The 15633-nt window shown below is 40.3% G+C and overlaps 1 protein-coding gene across 2 annotated transcripts in view; it reads right to left on the minus strand.

Moving 5' to 3' along the window:
• Positions 1-15633, minus strand: part of tnr (tenascin R (restrictin, janusin)) — a 476387-nt gene that overhangs the window by 10108 nt on the left and 450646 nt on the right. For both annotated transcript variants that reach the window (XM_051933130.1, XM_051933127.1), the window contains 2 exons: positions 6050-6211; positions 638-801 (listed from right to left, as the gene is read on the minus strand). In XM_051933130.1, the coding sequence (XP_051789090.1) occupies positions 638-801; positions 6050-6211 (326 nt within the window). The remainder of the gene's footprint in view (positions 1-637; positions 802-6049; positions 6212-15633) is intronic.

Consider the following 15633-nt stretch of genomic DNA (forward strand, 5'->3'; position numbering starts at 1 on the left):
CAAACTGACTTGTGCAAGGAGAGAGATGGAGTTCTACAATGTTAAACAAAGAATTTTCCAAATTTCTTTTGAAAATATGTGTAGCTGACTAGAAGAAAATTGAGCCATTTCATGTGATATAACAAACTGGATCTAAGAATCATGTTTTGTATTGAAGCACATACAATGACAGTAATAAATAGTACTAAAGTAAAATAATTCACAACATAAATTACATGCTTCAGTATTGCCCCAGGATACTGGAATGATACACACAGCTGATTCAGTGTGTGTACCCCACAGATCTTTTTGATTTTCCTAAAATGCCCAGCCTCTGAGGGTTTGTTCCACATTAAAAGGCCAAGAAACCCAGCTGCAGCATTCCCATAGAATGTAGCCAGGAGGCGGAGTCTGGGCTCTCTTTTTCACTGCACTGCTGTGAAAAGAAAATCTAGGACAGCTGGTCACCCTAGAGCAGTGTAACATTGCAGGTCAGATGCAAAGGAATAAGCAGAGCACAAAATGAATTTCTTTTAGAGCGACAACATCCTCTCCTTTGGGTGACGCACAGATTCCCAGCTGCAGCAGTTATTTTTGCCCAAACATGCTTAAAAATTTGCTTTACTGATTATAATCCACATATTTGTATCTCACTGACCTGACTATGCCTAGACTCTCCATATTTTCCATTCAGGTTTGCTCTGTGACAGTTTTTGTACCACCAAGCTCCTTTATACGATAAGGCACAGTTGGTGACCGCAATGTCATTGTCTTTGTCCTTAGTGGAGAATGGGCGACCCTGGTGGTAGCTTAGGGAGTCCCCTGGAGGAAAAAAGTATTAAACAATTAATCATCACATGGTTATAATATGAAGAATCATGTTATGAATAAACGGATATTATAAAGCAATTGGTAAAAGACTTGTAGTCCCCTATTGGTTTATTATCCCTAAGGTACACAGATAAACATTAAGTTAATGTCTAACATCTTTAACCACATGAAAAAGCTGCTGTAACAATTATATACTTATGTAGTCCGCCCAAAATGCTCATATGTCTTCCAGCAAAAGAAACAGTGCAAACCATCTATTCTTCTTTTACTCAGCGACCTTAAGTCAATTTCATGCACATGGCAAAAGTGGATTTGCAGGAAGGAACATTGGATGGGGCACCTGCTAATTCAGGAGATACTTAAACACAAAGGCCCAGCTTGGAGCTGTCATCTAATGTACTATAAAATGTATGTCACTGGGTTGTGAGAGAAAGACATAAGCACCAATGCAGATGCGGAAAGAATGTGCAATTTCAACCCAGCCGAATCCCATAAATGACAGAAGTGATTCCACTCCGTTGAGCCCTTGAGCAAGGCCCTTAACTTGCAATTGCTCCATCCTGGGTATGCCATTAACCTGTATCCAGCCCTGCAAGGAGGTCCTGCAGCCTGCAGGGAAAACTTGGGGGTTGGTGGCAGTGTTGACACTCGAGCCACTGTAAAAAAAAAAAAAAATTTCGCACTGTTCCATTCCATTCAAACTAGTGTGGTGCTGAGGTGTCACCCGCTATGCTCAGGTCCTAATTTGGGATCCTGAAGTGGTTTGTCATGTGGTGGGTGAGGCAACGCACTGTATCAGTGCATGCTCCCAACCTTCCAAAGATGTTTAACCAATAATTTATTTTAGATGAAGCAGGATCCTGGTTAGGGCGGCACGGTGGCGCAGTGGGTAGCGCTGCTGCCTCGCAGTTGGGAGATCTGGGGACTTGGGTTCTCTTCCCGGGTCCTCCCTGCATGGAGTTTGCATGTTCTCCCCGTGTCTGCGTGGGTTTCCTCCGGGCGCTCCGGTTTCCTCCCACAGTCCAAAGACATGCAGGTTAGGTGGATTGGCGATTCTAAATTGGCCCTAGTGTGTGCTTGGTGTGTGGGTGTGTTTGTGTGTGTCCTGCGGTGGGTTGGCACCCTGCCCAGGATTGTTTCCTGCCTTCTGCCCTGTGTTGGCTGGGATTGGCTCCAGCAGACCCCCGTGACCCTGTGTTTGGATTCAGCGGGTTGGAAAATGGATGGATGGATGGATCCTGGTTAGTGGCTTCATGGATATGAGTAATAACAGAACCCTCTGTGTTCATCACACTAATGTCATTATGTCTGTAAGCTCTATTGCCTTTATAATGTCATGGCTCTTTTTTGGAATATCTGTTATGGTTAATAGCAGAAAACTGCAGTACATGGTATTTTTTTTGAAAATTCCAAATTACACAGAACTAAATATGTCTGAAAAATTAACAGTGAACCCTATCATAAGACACCCACATTACCAAACTGATATCTTCTTACAGGAAAAGCCTTTCAATGCAATTAGGTCAGCTGCCAGTAAGGTAGGGCCATTAGTCCTTCAGTGAATGTGATCACTATTGTAAAGAGTGTGACCATTCTATTGACTTCAAGGGACCACAATAAAGGGAAGGTAGGGAGGGGGTAGTCTTCAAGTATAGAAGCATAACATGTCTGTCTGTTTCTATAATTTCTTGCAAATCACTGAGCCAAAAATAGAACTGTAAAGTAAACCTGACTTCTCCTCCATTACATACTGTGGCGGGCGGCTGGGTCCCATGCCCGGTCGGGATGCCCCTTCCACATATGTTCCGGGGGAGCAACCATGGGCGTCTCACTACCTCCCCTGGGACGCTTGGTGGCAGCTTCCCTGGCTGACGATGGTGCCTCAGTTTCCCGCAGGGTCTCATGGGAGATGGAGTTCTCCACAACCCTGTGGGGTTCTGGGATGGCCACCAGGGGGTGCTTCATGGATCCCGGAGCCCACCTGGACACCTCTACAGTCCCGCCCGGAGGTGCAATTAGCAACAGGTGATCAAGCACCTGGAGCACTTCCGGGTGGGTTATAAAAAGGGCCAGCATTCACCACCCAGGAGCCAGAATCGGGAGGAAGAGGACGAGGTTGCCTGGGAGGAGTGGTGGTGCCAAGGTGGAGAGAAAAGTGTTTGTGTGTTGGCAAAGTGCTTGGTTTGGGACTGTGTTGTGGCTGGAAGGATTAAGGGGAAGACGTGCCCTCCAGCTGAAGAAAAATGAAAAGTCTTGTTATTTTACACGTGCCTCTGCGTCAGTCTGTGCTGGGTCGGGCGCAATATAGCGCCTTCTATCACAATACATAAAACAGGAAGATAATACAATGGAAGACCACATGATGACCTGAGTGGGACAAGGAATAGGCTGTTTTTACACAGAATCTCAGAATGTACCATAGTGATGTGTTGAGAAATCAAATGTTCATCTGTTTCCACATCAGAAAAACTTGAGTGTGGTGTAACTGGAAGTGATGATTCATATTTGGAGTCAGACAACTGAAATTGAGTTAAACATGGTCATTCAATGGGTTAGAAATTAATAAAAGTAAAAGAGCAAATCTAAAAATCATAGTGGAGGGAAAGAATAAGCAACAGGGTCTTGAGTACACAAGGTGTAAAAAAGTTACGTAAATGCTAGAAACAAGGATAAGAGTTCTTTACAACTGAGTACAGGGGCTTGTGTAAAATACTGACTGATTGGAAAGAGTTTTATGAGTAGATATAGAAGGAAATAACCTTTCTACCAAAGAACCAGTGTGGAAGTCAGTTTTTTTGTTGGCATGTAGGATTCATTCATTTTCATTGTAATATGAGGAACTTAGTCCTTCACACCCAATGCTGATTCATGAATGGTGCTCTTGTGCAAAATTCTTCAGGCTGATGACAATGATGACCAATGATGATAAATACTGAAGTTTCATTAGTCTATTTAATGAATCAACTGACTGCAGTTTCATACTTGTGTGCACCAGAACATTAGGGCTTTCTCAACTCTCCTAACCAAAAAACATTTATGTTCTATTCCTGGCTAATTTAGAGCTGTTCAATAACTTAGAACGCATGTCTCAGGCATGTGGGAAGAAACATGGAGTAGATGGAGAAAGTCCGGCATGACCATGGGAGCTCCATGCAGACCGTGATTAAGTTAACATTTAAACATCACCTCTTGGTGTTGCATGGTGGCTCTGAGGTTAGGGATCTGTGCCAGCAATCAGAAGGTTGCCACTTCAAATCCTGTAAAAGCCAGAAGTGATTCCACTCCGTTGATCCCTTGAGCAAAGTCCTTAATCTGCAATTGCTCCATCCCGGGTATGATGTTAACCTGCATACAGCCCTGCAAGCAGGTCCTCCAAGTTGCAGGGAGAACTCAGGGATTGGTGGCAGGATTGGCACTCCAGCAATTGCTAAAAAAACTCACACTGTTCCATTCCATTCAGACTAGTGTGGTGCTGAGGTGTCACCTGTTGCATGGTTGCGCTTGAGTTTTAATTTGGGATCCTGTGCTGTATCATGTACCATCCTTGCGGTGTTATAAGAAGGAAGCAGCAGCCTCTGTGTCTCCTGGCCGCATAAATATTAGTACACCACTAGAACTTAACTCTTTAGTTTATGATAACACTGTCCCATCAAAAAGCCATTTCACTTACTACACTTTCTAACTGCAGGTATCCAAACAAGGACCATTAATATTATCTTGGATCTATGACCATTGCTTGCAGCCGGTTCTGTAATACACGTTCACATAATGTAATGAATGAAGAGCACACGCTCATTTACTTAAACCAGAACTAGTTTAGAGTCACCAATTAACCTAACATACCCATTTGTGGTATGGAAGGAAACAGGCGTATGTGGAGGAAAAACTTTGAAGATACTGGGAGAACATGCAAACTCCACAATGTATAAGTTAACGTAATGGATGGATAGACAGACAGACCATTGGGTAAATGCAAACTGCATTTATGAAGGTGACTTATATTTCATATCACTATATACAGTATAAATTGTGAATTTCCCATTGGGATTAATAAAGTATCTATCTATCTATCTATCTATCTATCTATCTATCTATCTATCTATCTATCTATCTATCTATCTATCTATCTATCTATCTATCTATCTATCTATCTATCTATCTATCTAATACGCTAATGTGGCTGTCTGTTTGCCTGTCCAGGATTTTAAATCACCTGTAGCTCGCAAACCGTTTGACCTATTATCCTGAAATTTGGTATACATATACTACGTGATGTCTACTATCCACTTTTGGAGTGAGGATTGAGCTCCAAGGTTATTTTTATTTTATTTTATTGTAGAATCAACTCTCTGCAGCGAGTGGCTGTGTGGCACATGCATATGGGCCTCATCCCTGATCTCATCCCTACCACCTTCGCCGTCACTTCCTCTACCTCTTCATATCTTAAATCATTCTTGAGGCAGATTGAAGACTTAAGTGCCAGCTTAAGTGAAAAATTAAAGAAAATGTAGTAAGTAATTGCAACACAAACACTGCCTTATTCAGTTTTAATCCGAAAAGATGCAGACGAAAGAAGAGAAGAAGCGGGCCGCTATGGTAGAGAAAAGAAGAGCTGCTCAGGAAGCAGCAAGCGCATCAACCTCTGAGCAAACAAATAGTAAACGTACAGAAAAAGAGAATGAAAACTAGGAATGCTCAAGTCAAGTGTATTCAGTCAAGTCAGTGTGCCGTTACTGGTACTGTATAATCTAACTACAAAAACAGTGAATATTTTACTTACAACAGTTAAAAACAGCAATTTTAATATTTTTTGAATGTTACAATAGCAATACCAAAAGTCTTTACTATTACATATAAGTTTTAATTCATAAAGTATATTGAGTGATCTGAAGTCCTTAGTAAGCTTAATTTGCAATCTCATTTTTCATTTTCATTTTCTTTTAGTATTAGACATTGCATCATTCTTTATCTGCATATCCAAAACAAGCAGATTTATTTTGTGCCAGAAAACAGTTATCTCTTTTGAATTGTTTCAGATTTGGTAGTGATTGACTTTTCTTCTCAGCTTTTAACAAGAAAGTATGGAGCAATGCATAAATAAGATACAAGGCAGTAAAACTTGCATTGTAATTTAGACCTTTTGATAATGGCCTTAAGGAAAGCAGTGTGGGTGGATTCAAAGTAACAGGTAACATCAGTTGCCTACACATTTCATAGTACCTGGAGTTTTTTTACTCACCCGCTGTTCCATTGTACTCCCCAATTCTGAGCTTGTACAAGTTTCTTGCATCACCGATGAAGAATCGGTCATAATTAGCATACACAGATTCTTGTCCATCTCGCATATCGATTCGGAGTTCATAGCGCCCTTGAGAGGTGATCCGATGAATATTATCTAGTCCTATAAAGGTAAAATGACAATAATTGTAACTGAATTTATGCATCTAGCCATTTATTTTCTGGGTGTAGATCCCCACTTTCCAAAAAAATGCTCAAGTGTTTACATTTATAAATGGAGAGGAGCCTCGTATAATAAAAAAAATGGAAGCACTACACCACAATGCTGTCCAGGCTTTGCTACAATACACAGTATAAGTTTATTACTTGGTTGATGCTTAATGTTAAATTATGTGCAGAAAGTAAAGAACATCTATTAAAAAACTCACAAAATTGTGTTTACGTACAGTATATGGTGTCTTTTGAAAAAAAAATAAAAACAGGTGCGCATAAGTACGTAGCTCAGTAATTTATGGTGATCAATATCCCAAAGCAAATGAAGAACACTTTCACACTCAGAGCATCAAACAGTCTAACAAATTTGTGTTGAATTCTTAATTAAATTTATCATGAAGTCTCTATTCTTAACTATTTGTTACAATGACATTCACATCCTTATAAGCAAGATGTGTGCCAAAAATCAGCTTGGACAATAAGATTATTAGACTTACTATTTTCTGAGTTGATTTCAAACATTACCGCTGCTAAAAAGTCACATTCAACAATTTTTTAGTTTATGAGCAAGTAAGCGATGTATCTGATCTGAACTTTACACACCGTGCCCAAAAAAGCTGAAAATGCAATTCATTTTTAACCACGTCCTGTAAAACCTGATTTCCTGTTATGCTTTCATGGTTTTCAAAGCTATAGTCATCCTTTCCTAGTATTTATCACATCTTTAAAAAAGAATTCTCCAATGTTTTTCTTCTGTTTGTATCATAAAAATAAATATTTTAAATTAAATATTTTAGATAGATGGAAAAATTTACACTGATAAACATCCTACACCATGTGAAGTATTCACTTCAACTCATTTACTTAAAAAATAACAGAACAGCACAGGATCAGATATAATAACAAAGAAAACATTGTTGTGCACTAGAGCGTCTCATAATAATAAGACAAGCACTCCACAGATACTGAACATTTAGTGTGAAATACCACACACTCTATGTCCTGCCAAATCTGGTGGAACCATTAGAGTGAACTACATTTACAGAATCATTACCAGAAAGAAACTGTGAACTACGAACAAATTGCAGAAAATAAAATAGCAGCAATTAAAACATGTAAGCATCTTGAGGCAGGTAGACAGCAATTTAACCTCAGCTACAGTCTATTTCCTTACACTTATGGCACTCAGCAATGGTTCTTTAAAAGTACACATTCTTCTTAAGTAAGCCAGCATTTTCAATGCACCCTGCTGTTGTGATTCTATAGTTAATAAACTTCTTTTCAAACCTGTCTGTTGAGTTTCATTTGTAAAGCAAATATTTAATTTCTCAGCCCCCTTTACATATGTTGTTTAACTAACATATTTGTTTTATTCCAGTAAACACACAGGCTATATACATTTTAAAAAATGCCTATAATTATAAATAAATATATTATAAAATTCTGTCATGATTTTTTTTCCCCCCACACCATCCCGGGTCACTTTCTGTTTCAAGTCCAATGTGGCTGGGATGAGCCCAAATCACTGTTGTGGGGACTAAAAATAACAGAAAACAGGAAGGGGCAGAGCCATAAACCAGACTGGTAACTAATCTGATAGTTTTCTCTATAGCTTAGATACCACTGATCAGGAAGAAGAGCCTTAGACCTGTTTCTACTTAGAGGACCCCCCCACCCCACAATACAGAAATTATCTGTTTACTGGGAGTTAAGAGAAGGGTGGTCTCTTTTGTTCACAGAAAGAGAAATAAAGAGACCATTGACACAGACCACTGAACTGGAGATGGTAACAGTGCCTGCCTGCAGGTGGATAACACCCTATGACACAGCCAGCATCTCAAAAAACAGAATCTGTGTTGCTATCCCTAACCATTATTATTCTAATTATATCCGTAAGTTCTTAACATTGTATTAAGTGAGTTTTTAAAGTAATGGATAATTGTTTCCTATTTGTCTTCCCTTCAGTGACTTTGGTTTCCTCCCTTAGCCTAAATACACTGACTTCTCTGCAATTGTCCAATATGAGTGAGTGTTCCTATACTCTTAAGTCAATGTGAACGTGACCTACAGTGGCCTGATACCCAGTCCAAGCCTCGATCCTGCCGTGTGCTCATTGGTAATAAAAGAATCAGTAACAAAATGTTTACTTTACCGTAAAGGGATGGACTTTAGTTTCATGCCTGTTATGTAAATTTGTTTTCAAGATTTTAAAATAAATATCTCAATAATAAGGCTTACAAGCAGGGAATGGGGCATTTGTTAGGGCTGTTATGAGGAGGATGTCCTTCTTTGGGCCGCACACCTACTTCCTTGCGTGCCTACTCACTCATTCCTGAGCAAAGCCTTCAGTTTGATCATTGCTGCTCACCACCCCCTATCATTTCAGCTGTCTCTGGTATTTCATCTGTTTCTGTATTTAAGATGGGAACAATATCTTAAAAAAGTATACTGTAGTGAAAAGAGGATTGTTTCCCATAGCTAAAGAAACAAATTTCAACAGAGCTGTTAGACTTTATCTTTATTCTACATTCAGTATAAAAGTCCTCATTGGAAATCACATATTACAGTTATTTGTTTTCAACTGTCCAGTGCAGTGGCTGATGATCGTTCCATTATATATTGCATCCTCACAGGTGGCGCAGTGGTAGTGCTGCTGCTTTGCAGTAAGGAGACTGTGGAAGATTGTGGGTTCGCTTCCCGGTTCCTCCCTGTGTGGATAGCGCTTTGAGTACTGAGAAAAGCGCTATATAAGTGTAATGAATTATTATCTTAAGCACATCTTATCTGTATCTTACATCTATTGACTTTATATGTTCTAAAATGTTTTTTACTTCATTTTTCATTAATTTCCACATTCATATTAACTGAATATATTTCTTTTAATAAGCCACATTTGATGGCTACAGAATATTAAAAGTAATTTTCTACAATTATCCAGTAAGGCTGTCATCAAGCCAGTCTTATCTAAAGGTCTAGTGTGATCTGAAAGAAAAAAGTTGCTTTTTAATGTGGTTCTTGTATACATTAGCTTGTATACATTAGGATGTCATTCCACTGACTATATTTACATGCAGTGTGAAAAATGTTTATTTTAATTGTTGGACAGAATTAGATTTTTGTTTATTTTCAGTATTTACTACATGCATTGTTGTAAAGAAGCTTATAGGTGAAGGAGAGTCAGTGTAATGACAAAATGGCAGGTTAAAGGCTCACATCAGACTTCCTGAGAGAAAGAGAGAGAAAGGCAGCACTGTGATAGAAAGAGGATATTACTGTACATGAAACTAGTCAAACTCTCAGCATGCATGAGGCGTGTTTATTCTAAAAACATATATTACAGAGTTGTCAGCTAATTCCAAAGAATTACCGGTACTTTATCCAGAATGTATTGTTATGGTGTGACGACTGACTACTGATGCACTGTTGTGAGCTGCTCTCATTGCCAGTAACAACCAAGCTTATTTAATGCAAATTAATTTTTCCACAAACTGACATTCACTTCAGTGCAAGCACGTATATAACGCTTTTGCTTATACAGAATCATTCTACAGGAATACTAACATTGAGGCATTATGCCAGATGCAATGTGAATAATGTGCACTCAGCAGTAGTATGCTAGCATGTAGATCTGTAGTATCTGATTTCAGCTGCTGGTCATACAGTATATACTTACCGACCAAGTAAACCCTTACATAAAGGAATAGATTTTCCTTTTTACTTATTTTTGCCTCAGAAGCAACAATTGATTTTGGCTTATTAGCACCTCCTAGAGACCACAACTAATGTATGTGGAGACAGACATGCTTACTCGCCAACCCAATAAAACTGTCTTATAAAAGAGTAGATTAGGGAAAGATAGGACCACTAGAGGGCAATTGATCCTATCATGTGTGAAAACTCCAGCAATAGTAGTAGTCATACTGTCACATGTACAATGTTCACTGAGATTTCTACTTGCATGTCCAACAGAAATGCATCACATCGCCATGATAAATATATTTAACAGAAAAACATAAATCGGGTTTCCTGGTGTGTTCCTTATTTCTATTTCTATGCTCATACTTCCAGTAACCTTTAGAAAAAAGTACAAGAGAAGCTCCAATATAGTTAGCCCTCCTTACTCCTGTTTCAGAGATGCCCTTGTCACTGTTATATGTGTTATGGAGGGGTTTAATTAATTGCAGTATGAATAAAACTTTAGTTTACACACATGCTGATATTCTACCAGAGTTAGGGTGGCACCTATGAGTGGATTAAGACATTTAGGGACCCTAAGGAGTGAAAAAATGATGCTGTGCTCATTTGTAAATTGAAAAAAAAACAAGATTGTAAAATATTACTGTTTATTTGTATAGTATGGTCTGACTAAAAACAAAGAAATCCAAAAAGAAGGAAAACATCTGACTTGGCAGTCCCAGTCACAGTGAGGCATTATGCAGACATATTGTTGTTGGTATAAAGGAGCCCCAGTAGTGTGCCTTGATGTACTTCTGCTGAGTAATTAGTTGGTGGAAAGTACTCAGTGTTTGTGAGTCAGAGAGAGGATGTGCAGTATTGTTCATAATGGCACTCAATAATGTTTTCATTCTTTCATCGACTACTACATGTTTAAAATCTATTTAAAAATGGGTTCAGAGCATTCGCTTTTTATACATCTCCTTCTAGCACCTGAACCCTGGATTGTTTAAGTCCAGTGATTATGTCCAGTCCATTCCAAACATATTGATGTTATTCCATGTTAAATTGTTTTTTTCCCATTCCTTCACTCAGCCTTTAATTCAGTGCTCGCAGGACACCCTTCAGAGCCTTTTTAGCACCAGAAGAGTGTTTTGGAGGTGAAAAGAGTATCAAGCAGAGTAATGATTATGAAGCTGGAAATTGGTGATGTGATGATGAATGTTGTTAGTGCATATGCACCGCAAGTTGGGTGTGCAATGGGTGAGAAAGAAGATTTTTGGAGTGAGTTGGATGAAGTGATGAACAGTGTACCCAAGGGACAGAAAGTGGTTATTGGAGCGGATTTCAATGGGGATGTTGGTGAAGGGAACAATGGAGACAAGGAGGTGATGGACAGGTATGGTGTCACAGACAGAAATGAAGAAAGTCAGAGGATAGTGGATTTTGCCAAAAGGATGGACATGGCTGTGGTGAATATGTATTTTAAGAAGAGGGAGGAGCATAGGGTTACGTAGAAGAGTGGAGGAAGATGCACACAGGTAGATTATATCCTATGCAGAAGAGTTGATCTGAAGGAGATTGAAGACTGCAAAATGGTGGAAGGGGAAAGTGTAGTTAAGCAGCATAGGATGGTGGTCTGTAGGATGACGTTGGAGATCAAGAAGAGGAAGAGAGTGAGGGCAGAGCCAAGGATCAAATGGTGGAAGTTGAAAAAGAAAGACTGCAAGGTTGTGTTTAGGGAGGAGGTGAGACAGGCACTGGGTGGCAGTGAAGAGTTATCAGACAGCTGGGAAACCACAGCAGATGTAGTAAGGGTGACAGCAAGAAGGGTGCTTGGCATGACATCTGGAAAGAGGAAGGAGGAAAAGGAAACCTGGTGGTGGAATGAGGAAATACAGGAGAGTATACAGAGGAAGAGGATGCCAAAGAAGAAGTGGGATAGTCAGAGAGATGCAGAAAGTAGACAAGAGTACAAGGAGATAAGGCACAAGGTGAAGAGAGAGGTGGCGAAGGCTAAAGAAAAGGTGTATGATGACTTGTATGAAAGGTTGGACACTAAGGAGGGAGAAAAGGACCTGTACCGATTGGATAGACAGAGGGACCGAGCTGGGAAAGATGTGCAGCAGGTTAGGGTGATAAAGGATGAAGATGGAAACATACTCACAAGTGAGGAGAGTGTGTTGAGCAGACGGAAAGAGTACTTTGAGAGGCTGATGAATGAAGAGAACGAGAGAGAGAAGAGGTTGGATGATGTGGAGATAGTGAATCAGGAAGTGCAACGGATCAGAAAGGAGGAAGTAAGGACAGCTATGAGGAGGATGAAAAATGGAAAGGCCGTTGGTGCAGATGACATACCTATGGAAGCATGGAGGTGTTTAGGAGACATGGCAGTGGAGTTTTTAGCCAGATTGTTTAATGGAATTTTGGAAAGTGAGAGGATGCCTGAGGAGTGGAGAAGAAGTGTACTGGTGCCGATATTTAAGAATAAGGGGGATGTGTAGGACTGTAGTAACTACAGGGGGATAAAATTGATGAGCCACAGCATGAAGTTATGGGAAAGAGTAGTGGAAGCTAGGTTAAGAAGTGAGGTGATGATTAGTGAGCAGCAGTATGGTTTCATGCCAAGAAAGAGCACCACAGATGCAATGCTTGCTCTGAGGATGTTGATGGAGAAATATAGACAAGGCCAGAAGGAGTTACATTGGGTCTTTGTGGACCTGGAGAAAGCGTATGACAAGGTGCCTTGAGAGGAGCTGTGGTATTGTATGAGGAAGTCGAAAGTGGCAGAGAAGTACGTAAGAGTTGTGCAGGATATGTACGAGGGAAGTGTGACAGTGGTGAGGTCTGTGGTAGGAGTGACAGATGCATTGAAGTTGGAGGTGGAATTACATCGGGGATCGGCTCTGAGCCTCTTTCTTATTTGCAATGGTGATGGACAGGTTGACAGAAGAGATTAGAGGACTATGATGCTTGATGATGACATTGTGATCTGTAGCGATAGTAGGGAGCAGGTTGAGGAGACCCTGGAGAGGTGGAGATATGCTCTAGAGAGAAGAGGAATGAAGGTCAGTAGGAACAAGACAGAATACATGTGTGTAAATGAGAGGGAGGTCAGTGGAATGGTGAGGATGCAGGGAGTAGAGTTGGCGAAGGTGTGATGAGTTTAAATACTTGGGATCAACAGTACAGAGTAATGGGGATTGTGGAAGAGAGGTGAAAAAGAGAGTGTAGGCAGGGTGGAATGGGTGTAGAAGAGTGTCTGGAGTGATTTGTGACAGACGGGTATCAGCAAGAGTGAAAGGGAAGGTCTACAAGACTGTAGTGAGACCAGCTATGTTATATGAGTTGGAGACAGTGGCACTGACCAGAAAGCAGGAGACAGAGCTGGAGGTAGCAGTTAAAGATGCTAAGATTTGCACTGGGTGTGACGAGGATGGATAGGATTAGAAATTTGTACATTAGAGAGTCAGCTCAAGTTGGATGGAGAGGAGAGATGGTGGGTATATTGGGAGAAGGATGCTAAGGATAGAGCTGCCAGGGAAGAGGAAAAGAGGAAGGCCTAAGTGAAGCTTTATGGATGTGGTGAGAGAAGACATGCAGGTGATGGGTGAAACAGAGCAAGATGCAGAGGACAGAAAGATATGGAAGAAGATGATCCGCTGTGGCAACCCCTAACAGGAGCAGCTGAAAGAAGAAGAAGAAGAATCCAAGGCTTCTTGATTGGAACGGAACACACAGTCTTTGAGGGTACCACAGCATCAACACAATAGTTAATATAGTCTGTGATGCAGCCCCTCAATATCATCCCCATGTTACTCGCACATCATTTCTCAGTCTGTCATTTAGAAGCAGTCATTCAGAGCCAATTCTGCCTCCATTTCTTCACTATTCTAGTGGTAATAGGTTGCCATCTAATCACAGAATTGTAGCTGGGATTAAGATAGATCAGACTGTGGTCAGAACTTCCAAAGAGTGCCAGACGTTTACACTTAAATGCATCTTTAGTATTTAGTGCAGCTAGGTGCAGCTAGTCATTTCCTCCAGTGGAACATGACACAAGCTGATGGATGTCGTTGTTTCTTCATGGTTGAAGTTACCAAATTATAACTGTATAACCACAGCGGAAGAAAGATGCATCACTAGAGTATTGGTGACAAAGTGAGTAATTTCTGTTGCTGAATTCTCATTTGCAGAGACAGGAATATAAACAATAATGATGATGCATCTTCCCTGGGCAAATAATATGAACAAATTCCAACAGTGAGAATTTCAATGTCTGAAATACAAATTGTAGTTTTAAGTGTAATATGATTCCTTTTACTCCATTCCTCATTGATATAGATGACCAGTCCCCCTCCTGCCTTTTTCCACACCACACTGTGTCTGTGTCTGCTTGAATAATACTAAATCCTTCCAGCATTAGAACAGTGGTATCAGAATTAATTCAGCTCTCAGTAAAACACAAAATGTCATTGCACCTGCATGTGCACCGTGACCTGCTATGAGAGCAGAGAGTTCACCCATCTTATTTGAGAGCAATCATACATTGCCCATTACAAAGGATGGTAGATCAGTTGTAAATCTTTTAGCTTTGCTTTTATTCTGGCTGCAGCTCTTTGGCTTATCCATGGACAAACAACTTTTACAGTATGGTAAAACTGAGCTTCTTAGGTGCTTGTGATTGCAGTGCACGTAGCTGATTTCAGAAGTGTTTAGTCCACCCCACCCCTATTTTCTCAGTGTCTCTTATGTTTTCAGGTGCTGCTGGCATACTGTAAAGTAGCCTTTGAGGTCTGCTTTGCCACCCTTTCCAGGTTCACAGGTTGTCCAAAAGTACAGACGAAACAAGCTGGTACCTGGGTTTGCATTGTCCTTAGCAGATAACTGATAAACTTGAAATACATTTAAAATCAATTTATCCAATTTATAGTGGCTACTATCAGTGATGAGCCAACTAGTAACTTGTAAAACAAGTTCAGAAGCAAAAAGAAAAACAGAGAGAAAATGGGGTTTAGAGATTAGGCTAAGGACTTTGTTTTGCTTGTTTCTTAACCTCAAATGTTGGCCCTTATTTTGAGCTTTGCAGCAAGTTTTTCTTATTTTTACTTTGGTTTCAGATACCAGCCTGTTTATTTAACTGTGAATTCTGGAAAGTCCCTACAAAAAAGCCCTTAATTTTCTGATGAAATTTACTCTTTTTGTCAGAACTTCCGGCTTATCTATGACTTAAGGCATTACAGATACACAAACGTGGACAGGTCCAGCAAGATCTGTACTACAAAAGAGAAATCTACACATTGGCAAATGGAAGGCTATTTCAAGTGTTAAGGCAGCCACATGGGGTAGCATGCTACCTTTGTTTAAAAAGTGTTCTAGCAGTACTTACTCTGAAGGGGGCATAAGGAAGAGCTTATGGTTTATTCTCCATGGACCAAGGAAACTGTCCTAGATCAGTTGGTGACAAATAAGGAGATCTCGATTATAACATATGAGCTTGTGTTGCTTAAAATCAAAGACAGGCAGCACTGGAGCCATCAGGAATGGCTGAGTCTTTAATCAAGATTGGGGCTTGGGGCAAATTTTAATTAGAGAGGCTCTGGTGGGATGGTCCGAGGACTTTCAAATGGATTCTGGGAAATGTCTCAAAAGTAGCCCATGGGGAATGGTTGGGAGATGGGTGGGTTTAAAGGGTAC

Source organism: Erpetoichthys calabaricus, chromosome 10 (genome assembly GCF_900747795.2).
Source record: "Erpetoichthys calabaricus chromosome 10, fErpCal1.3, whole genome shotgun sequence".
In the NCBI taxonomy this organism is placed as follows: domain Eukaryota; kingdom Metazoa; phylum Chordata; class Cladistia; order Polypteriformes; family Polypteridae; genus Erpetoichthys; species Erpetoichthys calabaricus.